We start from the raw sequence: 23,133 nt of genomic DNA, 5'->3' as shown, positions 1-23,133 counted from the left end.
GCTCACAAACACAGAGGCGGCGGGGCCCCAGACACACAGGCATCACCGCACAGCCAGCCCCGCAGCCTCAAGGCGGACGGGAGGCTTGTCAACAGGCAGATGCTGCTCTGAGCGGCTCCGCAGAGACTGCCAGGCCCAGGAGGCCAAGGGAGAGAGGCTGCTGCTGCACTCAGGCCAGGCCGGCGGGGAGGCTCCCAGCGCTTCTGCTGTGCAGAGGGCGCTGCCCGCTTGGAGAGAGCCCGGCAGCAGCACTGTGACACATGGGCTGCAGCAGAGGGTGGAGGACAGGGCGGGCGGAGCTTCTGCAGGCCTCCACCAGCTCCTCTCTGCCCCAGGCCATCAGGAGGCCTCGGCAGAGAAGACGGGGCAGAGGTGCTGAGTGTGGGAGTGGGGAGGGTGGGGTCCACAGTGGGCCGGCCAGTCGTGTGCGCTGCTCTCCACTCTCTCAGCCACAGGCAAAGGAGCCGGAAAACTTGGGCAAAAGCACGCCTGTGGCTGTGGAGGTGCGTGCAGTACAGGAGAGAAGGCTCAGCAGGGATGTGATAGCGGGGCAGAGGGCAGAGGCTGGCATGGGGGCTGAGGGGTGGGGCGGAAGAAGAGGCTTGAGATAGGCCCTGTGGACAAGGACTGTGAATAAGGACAGTTTCTGCAGGAACTAAAGGGCCTACATAGGGATTTTAACAGGTCACCAAAAAGTAAAGTAAGCAAACTTAATTCAACATTCAAAAAACTAAGATCATGGCACCTGGTCCCATCACTTCACGGCAAACAGATGGGGAAAAATGGAAACAGTGACAGGTTTTATTTTTTGGGGCTCCAAAGTCACTGAAGATGATGACTACAGCCATGAAATTAAAAGATGCTTGCTCCTTGGAAGAAAAGTTATGAGAAACCTAGACAGCATATTAAAAAGCAGACACGTTACTTTGCCAACAAAGGTCTGTGTAGTCAAAGCTGTGGTTTTTCCAGTAGTCGTGTATGAATGTGAGAGTTGGACCACAAAGAAGGCTGGGTTGAAGAACTGATGCTTTCAAACTGTGCTGGAGAAGACTCTTGAGAGTAGCAAGAGACTCTTGAGAGAAAGGAGATCAAACCAGTCAATCCTAAAGGAAATCAACCCTAAATATTCACTGGAAGGACTGATGCTGAAGCTGAAGCTCCAATACTTTGGCCACCTGATGCAAAGAACTGACTCATTGGAAAAGACCCTGATATGGGGAAAGATTGAAGGCAGGAGGAGAAGGGGACGACAGAGGATGAGATGGTTGGGTGGCATCACCGACTCAATGGACATAAGTTTGAGCAAGTTCCAGGAGATGGTGATGGACAGGGAGGCCTGGCATACTGCAGTCCATGGGGTCACAAAGAGTCAGACACGACTGAGCAACTAAACAACAAAAGTAAACTGCAGACTGTTAACAAAAGACAAGGCAAAAACGCACTTGAAACACATACACACAACAGGCAGATGAGAAAAGATTCTCCAACTGACAGAAACACACAGGAGAAAGTGGTAGGCGTGCCTGCTTTGACGCAGGCTTTCTTTTTCCTCATCATGAGCTAAGTCCTCTCTCCCCTCTATCACCTCAAAGAAAAAAGGGGTACCTCCTAAACCTTTCCAAATCTTGTCTCAGCGAACTACTGAATTTAACAGTATTTTTTTCATAGAAAACACTTATTTTTATTGGACTCACAAATAACTTATTTCTGGTGATAATCGGACAGCACTCCAAAACCTAAGCATAAAGCCTCACGGAGCCTCCTCTTGTGTTCAAAGTTGACGCGCTCCACTGTGCCGAGCAGCCTTTAACTTGCACCGGGGACGTGAGCAAAAGCAAGAGCCAGACGATGCCCCTGAGGGTGACCAGCAGGCGTAGCCTGCGCCTGGCAAGGCAGGACGGAGGCCCAAGGAGAAAACAGGAGACGTGAGACAAGGGCACGAGAAGGGATGGGAAGGAGAGGGGAGGAGGAAGAGAGGGGAGGCCTCTGGGACAGACCCTGGGCGGAGCGGCTTTCCTTCCCACCAGCCCCAGGTCCACGCCCCGGCCACTGTCCCCACCCGTCCCCACTGTCCCTGCTCAGAGGGACCGCGGAGCTCAGCACGTGGCCTCGGCTCATGCAGGGAAAGACGTGGGTATGGTCGACGTGGCTAATGGAGGCACTGGACCCTAGGTCTGCTCCCTGCTTTTCCGCCCTCTCAGATGAGAAGGGGAACCAAAGGCAGCGGCAGACCCCGTCGAGGGGCCCCCACCCCCGCTCTGGGGCCACAGGCCGCCTGCGCCTTCCCTCTCAGGAAGGAGGTCAGGGTCCTAGCAGAAGGGGCCCCAGGAATGCCAGGGTGGAGGGCAGGGATGCTCAGGAGCCCGAGGCGGGGGCCTTGCCCCACCCTCACCCTCAGGCCGACTCCGTTCCCCCTCAAGCTCCCTGGCCAGCAGGGTGGCGTGGACACCTGAGCAGGAGCAGGAGCCACGGGCCTCACCTTGATCTTCAGCAGCAGCAGGCCCAGCGGGGAGGCTGGGGCAGGGAGCGTCCACAGGCACGGGGAGGCCGCTCACATCACTGGGGGAGAGCAAAGAGAAGAGGAGCCGCTGAGTGTCTGCAAACAAGTCTGACTGGGGCTCGACATAAATCGTTCCCCCCACCAAAACAGATAGATACTACAGACGTGAAGGCATACACCCAAAAAAGGGCTGAAGAATATTAGATTCCTAAGACCCAGCCAAGTCTTGTTTTAATAAACAGCAACTGCACAACTTTAACTAAAGTAGCTCAGATGCTCTGCAGTTTCCAGTCGGCCTCCCTGCAGCCGGCAGCAACCTTCCACCCCGTGTTCATTCTCTATCCCGAACAGAAAGAGCTGGCGCAGAGCTTTCCTCATCCAATTTCATTTTTGTGACATCCCCCTGTCCCATGGCACCTAAAACCTAACTGCCCCCTCACTCTAAAGCTCAATGCACCTTACATACCCCACCCCCTCAGCACGCTCAGTAAGTGGGCTTGTTCATGCTGTCTGAGGCTGTGGAAGCCACCACGCAGTGACGCTGTAAACATGTGGCGGTCTATAAACATGTGGTGGCCTACTAGGCCCTCTCACATTTCTAGGAGCCATCAGCGCTGTTCTATTTCAAGCCCCAGCAGAGTGCCCGGCGCCCACTCTTGTCATAACTACTGCTCTTCCTACTTTCAGGACACAGGAGTTTTCTAACACAGCCGTATCACTGAAAGGACCGGGGATACCAGGGATGCTCCTGCATGAATGTGTTATCTTGGAAGGAATATATGTTTTAAATTATTAATAAGATCAATTCTACTCTCTCATATCATTAAAAGGTTTTCCTATTTTTATCCTGCAGAACTGAAAACAAAGAAGAAACACACAAAATAAAAAAAAACAAAAAAGCGGTACTTGAAACATATTTATAAAAGCTGGAAAACCAAACACTTACGTGAGATTGCAGATGTTACGAGAAAGATTCAAGGAGATGGGAGCTTCAGAAGAAAAGTCATTTTGTGAAACACTGTCTCCTGCATAAAAACAAAAAGATGATCAGAACTTTTTAAAAGCATAATTTAACTGTATCTATTCTGCATTTAAGATGCAGATTGCTAACATTATTAGCCTCCTTGAGTGACTTGTTTTTCACTATTCACACATTCAGTAATTTTTAAATTAAAAAACCTTTAATGTATAAGTATATATAAAATTGGGATCATACTTTAAAAACACTTTCTGCTTTTGGTCTTTTACATGATTATTATATTGGGGACATTTTCCTGATATTTATTATGCAACCTCCAAACACAACGAGACTGCATCTAATGCCCTGTGTCACAGTAAGGCATCAATCAATCACCATTCTCTTTCTTACTGTTGGCCGCATCCCACAGGCAAGAGCTGCTCTTCTGTTCTTGTTCATGTTAAGCACCAATTTAAAAACACCCCCACTAACATCAACAGCCAAACTGCCTTCAATGGCCAAGAACACCAAGCCCACCACCAAACAACATGCTGCAATCCGCCCTGCACCCAAGGCTGCACGCACTCCCCACGCGGGGGGTGTCATGCCTGCTCAGGAGCGGGCTGGAGAACAGCTGATGACTTATGTGTAAGGCACGGGACAGTCACAGAGAGATGTCTGCTGTATGCAGGTGGCACTGAAATTTTATGGGGGTCACTAGGCAAGCAGTGTCTAAAAAGATGCCTGCAGAAGGAGCCAAAACAAGAAAAAGGCTGAGAAGAAAGACGGAAATCACAAGTGGGTGGCCGTCTCGGTTTTTATGGGATCAGGGTCCTGGTCCCCAGGACAAGAGCTTCTGTTTAGGTATCACTGTTGGCAGGAGAGAGCACAGAGGTCACTGTGAGGAGCAGAAGGCTGGGAAAGGGGCTGGGCTCTGGGGAAGCCATGAGTTTCTGGGTGTCCAACAAGCCACGTGACCTCTCGGGGCCAGACACTTCGGGGCCAGGGAGCCAGCCCCCACTCGTGACCATGCACACACACAGTGAGTGCCCCCAGGATGAACCCGTCTCCCCGCCTGTCCTGGTAAGAGCTCAACCTGTGCCATGCTGACTGTAACAATGGAAAGAAGTGGATTAAATCTTCACACAGACACAGAGCTAGAGCTAACCACGCCAAGTGAGAAGGTAACAACGCAGCATGCTCCCTGAAGCACGGTCTCCTTTACGTACGTTAAAGACCATTCTCTACTTTGTTGATGGATGTATGAATGTAAAATAAAACACAGCGGACAGTGAGTCTCTCAAGGAGGGGGAAGCGGAACAGACTATGACATATTACTTTAAAAAAATGAGGGTAAATATGACAAAATTAAGAGTTATTCATTCTAGGTGATAAAAATATAGGTGCTTCGTTGACATTTCCTGTATCTGTAAATTTTTCAAAAATAAGGGAGGACCACTGTTCATGGCAACATTAGTAGAGTACTCAAACGATAGAAAAATCCAGGTGTCCATCAAGAGAGGAACAGCCAGATAAACTGTGCTATGAAAACACAATGAATAGTAACTCAGCCTTAAAACGAAGGAAACCCTGGTCCATCACAATGGGGATGAATCCTGAAGACATCACACTAGATGAAATAAGCCAGTTACAGAATGCCAGGTATGGTATGACTTGACTTACCAGATACTAGAGTATTCAAATTCACAGACAGAAAGCAGAGAAGAAGTTCACAGGGTTGCAGGGCATGGGGAAGGGAGAGCTGTGGATTTATAGGTACCGAGCCTCTGCTTGGGAAGGGGAAAAGGTCTGGAAACGGCTGGTGGCAATGACTGTACAATAATGCGAATGTACTTAATGCCCCTGAACCGCACACGTACAAATGGTTAAAATGGTAAATTTGGGGTTGCATGTATTTTACCACAATAAAAACACGTACAAGTGAAAAAATAAACATGGAAGTTCTCTGAGCTGTTTTCAAGATACAGACTTAAAATAATGATAATAGAGGGAGGGAGGGAGGAAGAAAGCACAGGGCTTCCCTGGTGGTTCAGGGGTCAAGAATCCGCCTGCCAGTGCAGGAGACACAGGTTCCATCCCGCCTCTGGGAAGACCCCACCTACTACAAGGCAATTAAGCCCGCGGGCCACAACTTCTGAGCCTGTGGTCTGGAGCCCAGCAGCCGCATCTACTGAAGCCCCGGCACCCTAGAGCCTGTGCTCTGCAGGGAGAGAAGACGCCAGGAAGAGGAGCCCGTGCACCGCAGTTAGGGAGCACCCCCCACCGGCCCGACTACAGAAAAGCTTGTGCAGCGAGGAAGACACAGCACAGCCAAAATAGGTGAAATGGATAACAAACATTAAAGCAAAAGCAGAGCAAAGCAAACACTGGACGCACAGCCTTCTGTGCCTGGGCGGGCCCTGCGCGGGGCGGGTGGGGCCCCTGGCGCGGCCACAGACTTACCGGGCAGCAGGCAGCGTGGAGGGCCCACGGCCGGCTTCCTGTCCCCATCCGAGCTGCTGGCACTGCTCCAGCTGCCCCAACTGCCCCGGCTGGCACGCACGCTGCCCGAGGAGCTGCCACAGTCTGAGCCGGAGTCTGAGCAGGACTTCTCTGCGCCCTTCTTCCCCGGTTTCTGAAAGTAACCCTCTGCGGGAAGCGAGAGAGGAGCTGGGCCACTTCCAGGAAGAGGAGAGTGCCCGGGTGGGGAGGAAGGCGGGGCTCGGCTTCAGGCCGTGCTCCCTCTGCCCCTCCGGCGGGAAGAAGACACTCCCTGAGCCTGAGCACTGGCCTGAGCCAGCCGCTGCTGACCACGTGCCCCCACACTCCACGGGTGATGCACGCCATCGGGGTGAGGCCGCCAGCAGCCGGGGTGACGTCAGCCTAACAATGGTTCTGGAACAGCAAGGATTTGTCTCCAGAAAATCAAGACTACTCTCCTTGGACTGGAGACATGGAGGTCATTTCTTCTATTCAAATGTCTAAATAAAACTGAATCATGTTGCTGTACATCTGAAACTTGACACAACACTGCAAATTGACTATACTCTAATAAAAATATTTTAAAAAATGTTCACCTCACATTTCAGAATATGAAATAACTTCAGGGTGGGAAGAACCTCCAGGAAGACCAGAAAGACCCAGGTCTGGGCAGACCCAGGTGTGCAGGGCAGGAAGGAGAAGCCCATCAGGTCTGTGTCCTGGGTGCAGCCCGGTGGGCACATGGCTGGGAACGCAGGTGTTGGTAGGATGATCGTGACTGCCCGCTCTACATCCCACCCTGGTGCTGCCACATCCACAGCCATTCCTCTCCCGCTCTCTGCCCTCCCTAGACGGGCCCTGGCACCTCCACCGCCCACTCCTGGGGGCACTGCCCGCTCCTCTGCAGACGGCAGCCGGCTCTGCAGGAGGTGCCTGCCCCCTGGGGCAGGGGCAGGGGCAGGAGAACAGCCACTGTTCCCCCCTGGCTCTCCCCGGCTCCCCTCTATCCAAGGGGGTCCTGTCTCTAGCAAGCACCCACTCTTCCTCCGGCCGTCTACATGACACCATCGAAAATGGCCAGATTTCAGGGGCGTGGAGGTCAGAGGGGCAATGCGAGGCCTCAGGAGAGCCTCAGCCTCCTGTCCCATCCAACAGCTCTCCATTCAGGCGTGACGACACTCTGCCTGGGAAGTGATAACCTCTCACCCCGGTACTTCCCTGCGGAAACAAGCCCAGCAGAAGTGTGGTTCGTAGCTCAATGCGGTTCCGTACCTGCCTCTCCCTGCGTGGCAGGTAAGCTGCTTCCAGAGCTGGCACCTGCTTTGCATGCTTCCCCAGGGTTTTCCTGGATACGCCAGTTCCTTACGTTGATGTCACTGCTCAGCTCAGACCTTTCAAACTCACTGCACACCAGCTTTAACTCGCTCTGGTCGGAAGGCCTGGAAGAGCCACAGAAAATCCCGTCTGCACAGTATCCTGCACACACACATACCTGCTCTCCTTGAGACTGAGCAGAGGTGAGAGTGTGAATCTGTGACAACTCAAGCCCTCTTCTCTCTAGGGGTGATGATGAGTAGGGCACAGAGATCAGGAAAGACAAGACTTTGCCATTTTAGAACCAGAACTAAGGTGGAGTTCATTTACTCGCTTTGCATTTTACAGTGAGCGGAGGGGAACGGCACAGGTTAAATGAGTCACCCAAGGCCAATAGCTAAGTGGCAGGTGCAGGTCTAAAACCCACAATTCTCGGCGTTTCTTCCTTGGATTTGGTGTAAAATGACTCTGGGTGGATGACCCTGCTTCTTGGTGTCTGGGGGAAGGTCTCTGTGTTAACTGTTATCTTTTCTCATTCATTCATTTAGCAAACGTTTATGCAGTGACCACTACGAATCATGTATTGTTAGGAAAGGTGCAGTATCTACAAAGAAGAATGTTTTTTCCCCAAGGAATTCACTGTCCAACACTTACATCTCTCTAACTAGACCATGAACTTGAGGGAAGACCTGAAATACAAGTCTTATAAATGGAGACACAGAACTGTGCTGAGAACACTACAGGAAGGCCTAGGTGCCTGTTTCACACAGTCCGACTTCTGCACCTCATGTCAGGTACGACTGCAGGATCTGAGTGTGAGACAGAGTCGGTGGTCTCCCTGGTTTCTGAGCACTCAGGGCAAAGAGTACAGAGAAAGAAGCAGGAGCCACGGGGGCAGAACGGCCAAGAACCGTCAGCTACATAAGCATCACGTGCTCATGTGATCATCTATAAGATACTTCACAGTTATTCTGTAATAACTTAAATTTCTTTCGCATGTCAGAAATCTTCTTTCAAAAATATATCTTAACATTCAATTGATGAAACTCCACCCTAACGTTTTATCTTTCTGTGTGTCCATATCAAGCAAATACACCACTTTAAAGGAACCACATAAGTCCATCAACTTTTTATGAGAATATAAGGGATGACTTTCCTTTCTATAGGAGACCACATTGCAGCTTTCATATAATGTAGCCTAAGAATAATTACCCATGAAAATAGTATTTAACAATTTAATAGATCAATAATTACCCATCAATAATCTAACAGTGGGTACCTGCCTTTTTTTTCCTATTTGCATGCTGCTGATTGCAGGGCACAGAACCAGAGTTTAAAGGCCCCCTTGGGGATGGGGAGGGGACTACCCTTAGTGGTCCAGGGGCTAAGACTCCAAGCTCCCAAGGCAGGGGGTCCAGGTTCGGCCCCTAGTCAGGGAGCTAGGTCTCACATACCTCAACTAAAGATCTCGTGTGCTGTAGCTAAGACCCAGTGCAGCCAAATAAATAAGTAGCTTAAAAAAAAAAAAGGCCCCCTGGGATCATTTGGCCCTCCTCTCCGTAAAGCATGACACACAGGGGCGGTGAGGGGCGGGGGGCATGTCACAGGGCTGCATCCCAAGGGTCCAAACAAAGGATAGATGCTGTGAGCAACATCTAGGTGCCCCCACCCAGGGGTCCTGGCCACCAAAGGGGCTGTTTTGCCAGATTTCCCTTCCAACTGTGAGAGCAACCACCACAGCGACACGGACTCTTCTCCACACAAACGTGGAGCTGCCAGAGAACAATGGGACAGACACGCATGTAACCACCTAGCTGAGCTCACAAGAAAGAGGAACCTCAGAAGCCACTGCCCAACAGAAGACAAGCCAGAGGGCAGAGGGCCAGCACGGGAAAGCAGGCTCTGAGGCCCACCCGGACAGGGGTCGGGGAGCCCGTCAGCAAAGGGCAGCTCAGCAGGCGCCCTGGGGACCGGTGGAAGGCGGGGTCCACAGGAGGGCCAGCGCGGGAGAGCAGGCTCTGAGCCTGGACAGGAGTCGGGGAGCCTGTCAGCACGGGGCCGCTCAGCAGGTGCCCCGGGGACAGGTGGAGGGCGGGGTCTGCGGGAGGGCCAGCAAGGGACAGCAGGCTCTGAGGCCCACCTGGACAAGGGTCAGGGAGCCCGTCAGCGAAGGGCAGCTCAGTAGGCACCCCGGGGACTGGTGGAGGGCGGGGTCCACGGGAGGGCCAGCTCGGGAGAGCAGGCTGAGGCCCACCCAGACAGGGGTCGGGGAGCCCGTCAGCGCAGGGTGGCTCAGCAGGCGCCCCGGGGACCAGGCAGAGGGCAGGAGGCGCTCCACACGCAGAGTCACGATGGACACACTATTGATCTAGTGGGAAAAACCCTCGAGCTGTGGAACTGATGCAAAATTAGGTTTAGAGAGCCACTTGTGGAAACTCAGACAAACGGGATTCCCACAAATCCTGGCGGAACCTGCATTTGGCAGATAAGCAAGGTTTACCAACAAAAGTGTCTGACTGCCTGGGGTCACATCTGGCTCTGGGTGCAGCCCAACCTCGTAGTATCTGTACCTCACTTCCTGCAATGGAAGAACAGTGCCCAAGATCCAGTGCCTGGGGCTGTTCCGTTTCATTATCAGGACCCCAGGCAGCCCAGGCAGCTCAGGGTCAGGCTGGGAAGATGAGCCCAGGGCTTTCTCTACCACCTGCTCCCTGTCACTTCACAGGCAGAAGAACAAAGGCCCTGGCGAGGTGGAATGGCGAGGCTTTTCCCCTAAAACTTTCCATGGCTTTTTGCATTTTACCAAATAAATTTTAAAAATTTGTTCATTTTAAGGGGCTTCAACAAAAGTAACCAGAAGATATGTTAATTTTAAGAATATTAATTTTAACAATATATTTTCCTCTCAAAACACAAATATCTACATTCTCACATTATTGTATCCAACTCAACAAAAATAAGACTGAAAGGTAACAGCTAAATGTAAAATTACAAAGTAAATGATAGTTGAAAATTTAAAGGGACTGTAAAAATTACACACCTCAAGACCTGGGCAGCACCCCTTTTTTTGTTTTTTCTGCACATTCGATTTTTATTCCAATTTAAATTTTGTACATTTCCTTCTTTCTTCTCCTGAAGCGCCTTCTTCCTATAAGGATCTTCTTGCTAAAGAGGAAAAAAAGAAAATGTTAGTAAAGGCTTCACCTTTCTAACACACAGAAAAACCTCTGTGTGATTTTAACTTTTGAAGATTAACCCCATCTGAATTCAGAACATTCCAGAACTAGTGAACACCGAGGACATATATTTCTAAATCTCTAGTCTGTTTTCATTTCCTTTCTTTTTCTACCTCCTTCAACCTCTGCAAAAAGAAGGAAAAAAAAAACAAAAAACAAAACACAAACTGTTGCCTATAAAATTTCTCAGGGGCTAAAAAGGAAAAACATCTGTTAGCAATTTATGGTCAGCTTGCTGTTAACCTCAACAGCAATAAATCCTCCGACCTTCACCTGTTTATTTGGTATGTGCAATTCACATGAATTACTACTGAAGAAAAGTGATGTAAAAACTCAACTTAGAGGAGTAATTTGTGTATTTATGTTTTTATTTGTTTATAAATGAACTTTAGGAGAACAGCCAAAACTCCAGAGAATACTCCAAACTAGTTTAAGCTTTTCAAGTAAATAAAACCAAGAGTATGTTTGATGTTTTTAAATGTGGTTCTGAAAAACTTAAATTTAGCATGAGACATACATTTATTATATAATATGTATCAATTTTTAAATTTTGGGTTTTTTTCCTCTTTCAAATGTTGAAGGGCATGCGTGCTCAGTCGTGTCCGACTCTGTGACCCCGTGGGCTGCAGCCCACCAGGCTCCTCTGTCCGTGGGATTCTCCAGGAAGGAGTACTGGAGTGAGCTGTCATTTCCTCCTCCAGGGGATCTTCTCCACCCAGGGACCAAACCCATGTTTCCTGAGGCTCCTGCACTGGCAGGCAGATTCTTTACCACTGAGCCACCTGAGAAGTCCTTTAAACGTGAGGCATGGTCATATTTTTCTAACAGGCCCAAGGGGAGGAGAGGTCCACTTGCCCTTTAAATAAGTAGCTCATCTCTTTAATGTCCTCTAAAACTTTTTCCTTTCTTCTACCATGCTGCCCCTTTAAAGCAGAAGAAAAATAAAAGGTTTCAGATGCCTGAGTGTTACATGTCTGGGGCAGTGAAAGCCTCATGTATCTATCAAAGAAATATGATAGATATCACTACCATAAAGGAACACTAGAAATAAAACGATACTTTTAAACTGTATATGTGGTGGGATTACGGTATTTTTGCTATCTTTAACCTTTATTTTCCCCCCCAAATAAGTATTAACTTTTTCCTGATTCTGAGGAATCAGGAAATATGGTTAATTATTAACCATATTGCCATTAAATTACGGCAAGCCAAACAAAGTCCTATCCTATAGGACTTCGTGCTGAAAAGTTTGAAACTAAATAGACACACTAAAGATGTGTGGTCAGAGAAGATGAGATTTTAAACATCAAATACAAACCACTTTTATTTGAGTATTGCTCTCTTTCTAACTTGTGGTGGGGTAGGGGAAAAGCCGGCTCCTCCCCACCTCACTCTCCCCCTACCCCACCACAAGTTGGAAATACACAACACAGCGGGGATCTGAGCCTTTCTGTCCCAGGGTCACCCACAAGTGAAGGGCCAGCTTCTAATGGAGCCAGAAGGGCAGGCTGGGCCGGAGCCACTCTGCTCCATGGCTGCCTTCTCCATGCAACCTGGGGAGCGGCGTCGTGGCTCACAAGAGGGGAGCGCCGGAGGACTACCCCAGAGGGAGGGCTGCCTGTGGGCTTCAGGAGAGTGAGCCTCAGGAGAGTGGGGGACATGCTGGCCAAGGCGTCCCCAGCACACACAGGAGCGGCAGGGGAAAGGGTGCGTGTGTGTCTGTCTGTGTGTATGGTGTCAAAGAGAAGCATCAGGTGGTGCAGAGACAGGTGGCCAGGGTTAGCTAGGGGAGGACAGGCCAGCAGTTGAGGCCGCAGGTGGAGCTGAGGGGAACCAAAGCTACAGACTGTCGGGAAGCGGGAGGAAGACAGGGTCAGTGGGTCTTTGGTTTTTGGTGGTGAGGAGGCAGGGCTAAGCAGGGTCTGAAGGGTCCATGCAGATCTAAGGCTGAACCGCCTGACCTGAACCCCACTCTGTGTGACACGCTCAGTCATCTTGGGCAAGTAGCTTCACCTCCCTCTGCCTCAGATGGCCAAGTCTTCCAAAAGGCTGTTGTGAGGCTTCAAGTACGTGACACAAAGTAAGTAGCGTCCATAAGACTGAGCTACTATCATCATCATTGTTGAATTACCTGATCTTCCTGAATGAGGGACAACTTAACTGACCACAGGGTGGGGAAATAAGATTTCCTAAGCTTTAATAATAAAAGCAAGGGAAGAAATAAAAAAGAAATCACAGACTGCACAAAGGCCTTCTTAAAGCTACTGTACATAAGTCAAATAAAAGGAGGGAAGGGCAAACTAAGGGAAAAAATTGTTTTACTATTTGACCAAGAGTTAACACCTTCACCTGTGTTCTCAAAGAAAACAAGGGGGTGGGGGGGAAACACATTCAACAGAGAAGTGGACAAAGGACATGAAATGCAAGTGCACAAAACAGAGAAGGCCAAAAACACGAAGGGTTCCTCCAAAATATTTAATAATAAAGCATGTCTTTAGAAAAGACAAATTATAGACCAACTTGTATCTCATCTTTCCATTTTGGCTTTAAAAACACAAGTTTACACTGCGTGTTTATGCCTGCAAAGACAGGGACAGGCCAGGGGTGGGGCAGAGCGCGTGTCTCTCAGCAGGGCGAGCAAAACTGGCTTGGACATTCACATCTTAACTTAGAAAAAATACAAATTTTAAAAAACATCAGTGGTAGGATCTTGGATAATGATATCTTGTGTTTTTCAGAATTTTACAAAAAGAATGAAGGAAAATCCTTACTTTTCTCTAGTAAGAGATGCAAACTGAAATGAAAAAACGCAATTGTTTACCTATCCCACTGACCAAGATTTTGCCAAAGAACCGTGCTGCTGAGACCAGACTAATATGACCATTGTCATGCACCCTGCATGAAGGGAGACAGGCACCACCTTTCTGAGAGCAAGTTGGAGGTACACGCGAGGGACCCTGACAGCTGATACTCTTTAATTCTATTTCTAGAAATCTATAGCAAGGATATACCAGGTATACAGGCCAGACTTAGTTCACCATCCTGTTATTTATGAAAATAAAAAGCTGCAAACAACTCTAATGTTCAACTGCAGGGAAGTGGTTTGGATTACAGCACAATTAAGTGATGGAATGTTATATAACCATTGAAAACCAAGTTCCTCATTAATTTCTAACACGAGAAAATTCAAAATTATGACATTATAACAAAGCTCTGTATACACAATAATATAATTATCCCGAGTTTTTCAATACTTGCACAGAGAGGCAAGAGAATACAGAAAAATGCAAAAAGTGATCCATGCTGGACACATCTTTTCCTCCCTTCTTTATGCTTCTATAATAGTCATGAATTTCTTTTCTAAGCGGGGGGCGGGTGGAGATCTGCTTACAAGAAAATAAACAGCCAGGGCTGGGACTAAAATTTGGTTTGTGGCTCCCAAATCTGGGCTTCAACCTCCTTCGCCAATAAATCTGGAGGAATGCTCCCCATGTGCTACAGACAGATTTATACAGTCTTCTAAGCTGCAAAGTTAGGCCCCAAGAATGCACAGGAAAAACAAACGCTGAGCACTGCACTTGGGAATGTGTTTATTGAGAATGATTTTCTCCAAATGAAAAATGAAATGGAAAGTACACTCAAGGGGTTGTAAAGAAGAGGCTACGAAACGGAGAGCAGGCCCCAGAGCCAGCAGAGAGGACCGCCCACAGCCCACCCCAACCTGGCTGCTCCGGAAAGCCACTCAGGGACTGTGAGGAGCCTCGGACGCCCGAGCACAGCCTGAGCCCCCAGACTCTTGGCCCCAGCGCGGCCCCCGCAGAGCCCGCTGCCTGCACGGAGCAAGGAGGGGAGGAGGAGCTGACACGAGCCCTGGACCAGAGTCCAGCGAGCGTCCGGGCTCCGTGCACGCAGGCACCGATGCAGAGGGCGAGTCTGGACAGGAGCCGGGGAAGCTCTGTGGCTGGGGGCATGGGGGGGTGGGCACGGCGCCCCCCACGCGCAGACAGGGCCACACCTCCAGCCTGGCGGCCCTGCCCTGAGGACCCTGCCAGTATCGACTCCCCACTCCCCTCCCAGGACGCATGGCCAGGGGGCAGCGGGGTCGGCAGCCCTTGGAGTCAGCCTCCACTTCGCCGCAGGGCAGCACGGCATCCTGTTCCCAGCTGCATTCAGTCCCTTCTCCCCCAGGTCCACGGACTTGACTTCTGCTCTTGACGGCGCGTCCTGTCCCTGCGGCCCGGCCGGCTCGCCTGCTGTCTGTCCCACTCGCCCCGTCAAGCAGACTCAGGCCGCTGGCCTCGGTGTCCGCGTCAGAGAGCTGACATCACCCTTCAATGCTAACCTCCATAGGGACGCTCCCGGGTCCCGGGCCCTGGGCCTGCCTCGCAACAGCAGCTCCAGTTCCGCATCTCCCACCCACTGGGCGCTCCCGTGCCCGTCTGGCCTCCCCTCTGTTGGCAGTGATCACGGTCACACCTGTCACCTCCTTGCTTCTAACTACTGGGCAGTGCGTCCCAAGGGCTGCCGTCCCAAGCACTTATCACAGTCACTCCTCCAATCCTCGAGACCCTAAGAGGTAGGAACACCATCACTACTCTCATGTTTCACATGAGGAGACCCATGTTGAGTAACTCACCCAACACTAAGGAGTAAGAGGGGCTGGATTCACACCAGCTGCAAAAAAACAAAAACAAAAAACCATGCCGCTGACCACTAGGCAACACTGCCCTGAAATGAACAGGAACGCATCACTGGGGAAGTCCCGATTCCCCAGACTCTAGTTCCCCAGACTTCAAACCCTGGGGCTGTTTTTGCAAATGGCTCCTCTCCTTCAAGCACTGAGGTCCTCACAAGTCCTGAGGTCTCTCTTCTACACTGTCCCATCCTGTACCCCCGGCTCCTGCCAAGCCCGGCCTTGATTACATCACACCGCCCAGCAGAGGAACACCGTCCTGGTGAGAAGACAGCTGGTACCCATCCCTGCCGCCCCCAACCCAGCCTTCAAAACACCCAGACTGGTCCTGCTGAAATGCCCTATTCACACATTCATTCGAGCACGTGCTAAACCGCCACACTGGCTCTTCATCACAGGCACTTCGCCAACTTTATGAAACTGAATTTAAAGATCCTCAATCACGACCTTCATGAAGACGGCAACCTGCAGGTTGTTTTCCATTTGTCATCCTGCCTCACCAGCCCCCGACCCTGCCCAGGGCAGAACCCTTCAACACCAGGGCAGAACTCTTCAACAGCTCTCATGATTCGCAGCAGGGTCCCCAAACAGGCCACCCTCAGGCCAAATCCTCCAAAGAGACTTTTTGTTTGGGCCAGAGTGCTTTTAACAATTTGATCCTGGAATTCCTGAGCAGGCAAGCATCCCTTCCTAGGGCCTGTGCTCACTTACTTCATTGTCTCCAACTGAGATTCAGGGACTAAAATCTACACTTTGAGTCGGCCTGAAAGGCCTTGGCAAGCTGGCTGGACTCTGACTCTGCCTCCCCCACTTCCTCTCCTGATTGAGCTGCTTCTCGGTCAGACGATTCCCTCGCTGTGGCTCCGACCACGCTTCAGGGTCCCGTGTGCCGGGTGCCCATCTGCCCTCCCCAGGCTCTCCAAACACCCCCTGCACAAGCTCCTTACTGCTCAGGGCTTCCACGGCCCTGCAGGCTAAGCCGACGTTCCCACCTCTGCAACCCCTGCGACAACACGCTGACCTGAGCACTTGACTACATGGAAATATCTTGTCTTTCTTGACAGACCACAAATTCCTGGTTTGGAATGTCTGTGATTTTCTTATTTGGTATCACACTCATTTACTTCAGTGAAAAATTCATGGTTTTTATAAACAAAAACAGAATAGTATAAAGGAAAAAAAGAAATCATGCAAAATCCCACCACTGAGAAATAACCCAGTTCTCCCATTGATTATTTAGCAAACCTTATTTTTTAACATGACTTTTCAAAACCTATACGTACATAAGGGTGGCAGGACAGATGATGGGAATAATTTAGAAAACTAACACCATGCATTGTTTTTTTTTTCCTTCGGTGATTTTATTTTATTTTTTAATTTATTTTAATTGGAGGCTAATTACTTTACCATATTGTATTGGTTTTAAATAAAAACTTAAGGCTCAATTTTATTTGAACCTAACAGAAGAAAATCAAGTAGAACCAAAGGAATGCAACTTTCAATACGTTTCTTTTCCACGTGAGGCATTAATTCCCCAAGGATGTCTCTAAGGTTAAGAGGAAGATGGTGAAGCACATTTTGTAGGTTCTCACCCTTTCAAACTACATGCTTCAGTTTTGTACAAAACTGGCTCACTACCAAGAAAGAGAAAATTAAAACTTACTTTACACTCATCTTTCAATCCCACCTCCTGTTTTTGCTGATTTTAATTCTATTTCTGCTTCATTAAAGTTTTAATATTTGAATTCTGTTCTGCAACCATAATTGACAACTGTTCAGCCTTAGTTCTGGATATAAAATGGAAAGAAACCTCAAAAGATCTTTAACACTGCTTCCTCGATCCTGAGTCTATCTTTATTTTTATCTTGGGTGCCTAAATTTCACTAACCTTGTTTTTCAAGCAAGGCTGCCAAGTTCATTTGCGTTTACAGATGTGTGTTTACTGCCTTTGAGCCTGAGTGCAATCTTCCCTGGACATAACGTTCCTGTTCACATTTTCACTGTCTCAAGGAGAGAGCTCTTCTGCTCTCAGATGTTAGATGCTTCTACAAAGTCGGAGGCAAACCTTGGTGTGTGTTTGATTTTTCCTGCCTTTTCTTTAAAATTTTTTATTTTTAATCGGAGAATGATTGCTTTACAATATTGTATTGGTTTCTGCCATATATCAACATGAATCGGCCATAGACATACGTATATTTATTTCCTGTCTTCTCTGCACAATTCTTTAAGTTCAACACCTTAACCAGGATGTGCCTACGTTTATTATCACGGATCAGCATTTCTGGTGTACAGACACAGTGTGTCTCTGAATCTTTAAATTCAGTTTTACCGTCACATTAGGAAATTTTTCTTCTATTACATCACTGAATACTTTTCTGATCCATTGTTGGGCCACTTACTGAGACAATCATTCTTTTACATTGGACTATTTTTGTCTTTGTCCCCCTGGTGGCTCAGCAGTTAAAGCGTCTGCCTGGAATGCAGGAGACCCAGGTTCAATCCCTGAGTCAGGAAGATCCCCTGGAGAAGGAAATGGCACCCCACTCTAGTATTCTTGCCTGGAGAATCCCATGGAGGGAGGAGCCTGGTAGGCTACAGTTCATGGGGCCGCAAAGAGTCGGACACGATTGAGCGACTTCACTACACTTCACTCCCCCCTATCTATTATCATCTTTTCCCTAAAATCTTCAATCTCTTAAAATTTTTCCTCCATATTCACTCTGGTTATCTCTAAGCCTTTCCTTTGGCTCAATAAGTAATTTTCAGCCACTGCCATACACCTCTTCCAACTACATCCTCACCTATTAATTTGCCTTTAAGAGCTTGTGTTTTACTGAATTCAGTCTACTGTGTGAGGTGTTCTCAAAGTTCCCTTCATGTCTCTGGATAGGTTTTCTGGATTGGAACCTTGGTCTGTTTCTGGTACATTCTGTTCCTTTTCTTCATTTTTCCTACAGTATATCTGCATAGTTGCAATTCTATTTTTTCCACTGTGCCTGTGCTAATACATAGCTCTGTTCTGAGGTAAAGCAGATAAATCCTCCTAAATCCCTTTCCCACCTTTATCTGGGAACTTTGGTTCCTATCAGATCCAAGGCTGGGTTCTGCTTTTTAGATGCTTTGCAGTGGTCTACACTGTGGGACAGTACCCAAGCTTTGCTCTCTCTCCTGGGAGTCTATCCTGCCAGGGCCCACATACTGAAGCTAGATGGACATCCCTCTCCTGTGGGACACTGGCTTATGCTTCTAATCAGCAAGACTCTGCCCTTAAAAAGGATGTTGGGTAACAATTAGAGAGAAGATATGTGTGACCTGGTTCTACTCTACCAATTTTACCCAGGAGTTAACCCATTTTGCTTAAGAACAGCTTCTCTCGCAAATAAAAGCTATCTGATGTCATCAAAAATTATTTTAGTATCTCCTATAGAATTCGAAGATAAATTTTCTGAACACATCAACCTCACCAATTATCCATGTGAAGTCAAAATATATAACAATCCTCTTTGAAAAGTATGAAAAAGTATGAAATACAAATGTAGAGTTATTACACAGATACTTGCAACTTAAAGCCCTAAAACTGGGTTTTGTTCTAAAAGGCAAGAAAAAAACGGATACAGACCTCGATTGCAGGTATGTCCTGTTTCTCAGAACATCCGTCTTCTTTAGCTGCTTTGTGAATCTTCTTCTCTGAAGAAGACTTTGTGTCAACCTTTTTCAAAGTTTCACAATTGTCTACTTCATTCTTGACAGGCACTTGCTGGTTATTCCCTTGAATAAATAAAAATGATTCAATTTCTAGCTAATTATTTCCATTCACATTCCCCAAAGTTAAATTTCATTCCAACACCACGCAATCTCATTTGATTTAATGAGGCTTAGACTTAAGGGCTGTTTCTGACATCCACAATGAACGCTCTAAAAATTTATCTTGTTTACAGGTGAAAATGCACTTATATCGAGTTCTCCAAACAGTCATTGAGAGAGGTCATGGGAAGAAAGAGGAGGGACATACCACTATTCACTGCAGCATTATTCATAAAAGCGCAAAGGTAGAAACAACACAAATTTGAGCACAGACAAATGGATGGATAAAGATAATGTGGTAAATAGCATGGAACACCATTAGCTTTAAACAGGAATGATTCATCACACTACAATACGAATATAATTAGCACTGCTAAACATACAAACAAAAACGGTTAAGGAAGGGGAAAAAGGAATGAAGTTCCAACATATGACACAACATGGGAACACTGAAGACATTATCAAGTCAAAGTGTTGGTCGCTCAGCCGTGGCTGACTCTTTGCAATCCCATGGACTGTAGCCCACGAGGCTCCTCTGTCCATGGAATTTTCCAGGCAAGAATACTAGAGTGGGTTGCCATTTCCTTCTTCAGGGGATCTTCCTGACCCAGGGATCAAACTTGGGTCTCCTGCATTGCAGGCAGATTCTTCACCATCTGAGCCACCAAGGAAGCCACACACTGTACTGAGTGAAATAAGCCAGTCACAGGACAAATACTGTGTGATCCTACTTGTCTGAGGGACCTAGAGATGTCAAATTCATGAGATAAGGAGGAGAATGGTGGCTGCGGGACTGGAGGGGACAAAGCTCGGTGGTCACTGCTTGATGGCTTTATTGGGAGGAAAAAAAGGCCCTGGAAACGAATGGTTTCCAGTGACAGCTGTACAATGATGTGAATGGACTTCACGTCACTGGGCTTCATAATTTAAAATGGTAACTTTCAGCTTATTTATTTTACCAAAGCTTTTGTCTGGCTGCATCATGTGGCTTGTGGGATCTTAGTTCCTCAACCAGGATCTAACATGCAATTTTTTTTTAAGTTGGAGGAGGAGGTAAACTCCTGGGTTATGAACGTGATTCAGACACTGATCAGTTTTATGACGGAGAAGGCAATGGCACCCCACTCCAGTACTCTTGCCTGGAAAATCCCATGGATGGAGGAGCCTGGTGGGCTGCAGTCCATAGGGTCGCTAGGAGTCGGACACGACTGAGCGACTTCACTTTCACTTTTCAGTTTCATGCATTGCAGAAGGAGATGGCGACCCACTCCAGTGTTCTTGCCTGGAGAATCCCAGGGACGGGGGAGCCTGGTGGGCTGCTGTCTATGGGGTCGCACAGAGTCGGACACGACTGAAGTGACTTGGCAGCAGCAGCAGCAGTTTTATGATCAGAAGTAAGTCTCTTAAACTGTCTAAGCTACAGTTTTCTTAAATATGAAATGAAACACACCTTATCCACCTGCCCTGAGTGACTGTTATAAAGGTGCAACCAGAAAAGACAAAAATATTAAGGGTCACACGGACAGACACACGAACGACGGGAGGACAGGGTGTCTTCCTGCAGGAGGTGCCCTTCTGCCAGGGGAATAGCACCCTCGGGTGAGAACTGGGCTCGAGCCACTCACGAGGCAAGGTCGGCATCAGCAGGAAAGTGAAGTTACTCAGTCATGTCCGACTCTTTGCGACCCCATGGACTATAGCCTACGAGGCTCCTCCGCCCATGGGATTTTCCAGGCAAGAATACTGGAGTGGGTTGCCATTTCCTTCTCCAGGAGATCTTCCCGACTCAGGGATCAAACCCGCCATCTGAAAATGTGACCTCTCCGTTGTTCTTCCAAGTAACTTCATTCCTAAGTGTGTTTCTTCTTCTATCCTTGACTTCAAACTAAGGTAAATCAACCTCAGCCCCATGATAACTGGCCTCAAGACCCTAATATGAGTCCAAAAGGATTTCATACCTTCCCCTTTCTTCTTTAAGGAAGAGTCCCTCATAACACCTTGGCCACCTGGGGAAGTGTAGATGCCTGCCTGCAAACACATTGCAGCAGAGCAGGCTACAGGCTGTCATCTGCTCGCTGAGGGGCCCAGGGCAGCGCGGGGCCCTCAACACAGACACAGAGAGCAGTCAAATGCCCTCCAGATTCTGCGACCTTGAAGCTGCACGTCAAGCCCACTCAAGGCAAGAGGCACCCACTGTATCAGTAACACTTACAAGGTAAGTGCTCTTTTATCTTGTTAATGGAAAATTACGTAAATATTATGTGGCTATAAACATGCGGGGAACACGAAATCCTCTGCAACACAGATCAGGTGTGAGACCCCCACCGGTGAAATATCCAGCACCTCTGGGACAACCCAGAGGGATGGGGTGGGGAGGCAGGTGGGAGGCAGGGTTCAGGATCGGGGGACACATGTATACCCGTGGCTGATTCACGTCCATGTGTGGAAAAAACCACCACAATACTGTAAAGTAATTAGCCTCCAATTAAAATTAATTAAAAAAAAAATATCTAGCACCACGAAGGAGTTGAGAAAGAGCCTAGAGCAAGGGAGACAGGGTTGAAACAGAAAATAATGTCACAAAGACATCACTTTGGGTTCCTGAAGCCATCCATGTGACCAGATACAGTTATTCTCTAAAAATGTGCCGTGAATTTCCTAGAACCTTAATTCACGAGAAAATTATTTTCCTCAAGTTTTCTTCAGGCCAAGAACAGTACTAAAAGTATCAGACATCAAAGTTTCTTAGAAAGGACCCAAACTTAATATCTAACACTAAACTACCCCTTAAAAGGGATAAAGCACAGACTCAGAAAATTGCTAATACCTACTGTGGGGGTTAAGAATCAGGCAGCTTAAGTCACTTCAGTTGTGTCTGACTCTTTGTGACCCTTTGGAGAGTATCAGGACCAACAATAAAACGAATTCAAATTTGGTCTTCCAGAAACTCTAACATGGCAATACTCAAGAATTCAGAAATAACCGTGAGCATATACTTGGCTCTAAAAATGGAGCCACCCCCGGGCAGGCTACTGAGCGTGCAGGCCCACAGGGTCACACGCTCTTCTGCCACAGCAGGAGTGTCTGAGCCACAGAGATAAAAAACAAAAGAAGATAAAAAGCAAGATAAAAAATAAAAAACAATCGAAGAATAGAAACAAGGAATGGGCCAGAATCCTGCTCAGAGTTTTGAAGCTATGAAGAACATAGCTTCAGTCTTGTGAGCTGAACTCAGCCCCCCAGGAGCCTCTTGGGAACGGAGGTACCACTCTGCTGAAACCAGTCAGCATCTGGGCCGTGTTCTCGCCGTTCCTCCCAAAGCACCTAGACGTTCTTAGAAACACGCCTAGTGACAAGACAGCCTTTGGGAAGAGGGTCTGGGGAGGTGGCCTGTTTGCCGAGAGCACCGAAAGTGGGGTCCTGAGCCCGGTGGGACTCCGGAGCGCCTGAGCGCCGTGCCTTCTCACTCTGAGGCAGTGCTTTTTCTGAGCTGTATCAAATCTAATTGTATGCTGTATTTTGAGTAAACCACTAGATTTTCATTTCTAGTTCTTGGTATCTGTAAGTATTAAATAAATGAAATTATTTTTTTAATTTCTGAAAATACTGGTATTGCACAAATTTTGTAAGTATCTGTCCAATTCATTAAAGACTTCCGAGCACTGTTAATTTCAAGGCTTTAGGGTATTAAATTTAAAAGTTCATTATCCCTTACATTATTACAAGCAGAGACAACAAAAAATTTGCCAAATATTCCTCTTTCATCACGCTGAGGCCAGGAGCAATTGGTCTCCAGCTTTATATCTACATTATTTTGATCATATAATGAAAAAATAATAGTTATAAACATTTGAAAAGAGATATATTTCAAAAGATCACTTATTTACACTACACATAAAGCCCTGCTCCTGTCAGACTGTCAAGAGACTCTGGACCACATAACACACACTTCGAGGGTGTCACTGTTTCACAGCTGTTTGACAGGCTGATGGCCGTAGACAAGTGTGTCAAACACAGCCCTGAGGAATCTGTTGGCAGACTGCAGGTCTATCACGAATTTTAATTTATTATTTACTACGGGCCTCTCACAAGGAAGCAGAAGAAAGAGCATGAAAGGGATGACACATTTTCTGTTACTCAGAAAACA

General features: G+C 47.9%; 1 protein-coding gene across 13 annotated transcripts in view; it reads right to left on the bottom strand.

Moving 5' to 3' along the window:
* Positions 1 to 23,133, bottom strand: part of TMEM131L (transmembrane 131 like) — a 173,869-nt gene that overhangs the window by 6,809 nt on the left and 143,927 nt on the right. For 12 of the 13 annotated variants that reach the window (XM_044930564.1, XM_044930569.1, XM_044930570.1 and 9 more), the window contains 6 exons: positions 18,802 to 18,950; positions 10,294 to 10,418; positions 7,212 to 7,378; positions 5,922 to 6,107; positions 3,447 to 3,525; positions 2,480 to 2,559 (listed from right to left, as the gene is read on the bottom strand). In XM_044930564.1, the coding sequence (XP_044786499.1) occupies positions 2,480 to 2,559; positions 3,447 to 3,525; positions 5,922 to 6,107; positions 7,212 to 7,378; positions 10,294 to 10,418; positions 18,802 to 18,950 (786 nt within the window). Of the gene's footprint in view, positions 1 to 1,400; positions 1,885 to 2,479; positions 2,560 to 3,446; positions 3,526 to 5,921; positions 6,108 to 7,211; positions 7,379 to 10,293; positions 10,419 to 18,801; positions 18,951 to 23,133 lie in introns of those variants that run through there. The other variant, XM_044930568.1, reaches the window with a different exon arrangement.

Source organism: Bubalus bubalis, chromosome 17 (genome assembly GCF_019923935.1).
Source record: "Bubalus bubalis isolate 160015118507 breed Murrah chromosome 17, NDDB_SH_1, whole genome shotgun sequence".
Taxonomy (NCBI): domain Eukaryota; kingdom Metazoa; phylum Chordata; class Mammalia; order Artiodactyla; family Bovidae; genus Bubalus; species Bubalus bubalis.
Note: the sequence above shows the minus strand (reverse complement) of the source record. Positions and strands in the feature narration are given on the sequence as shown.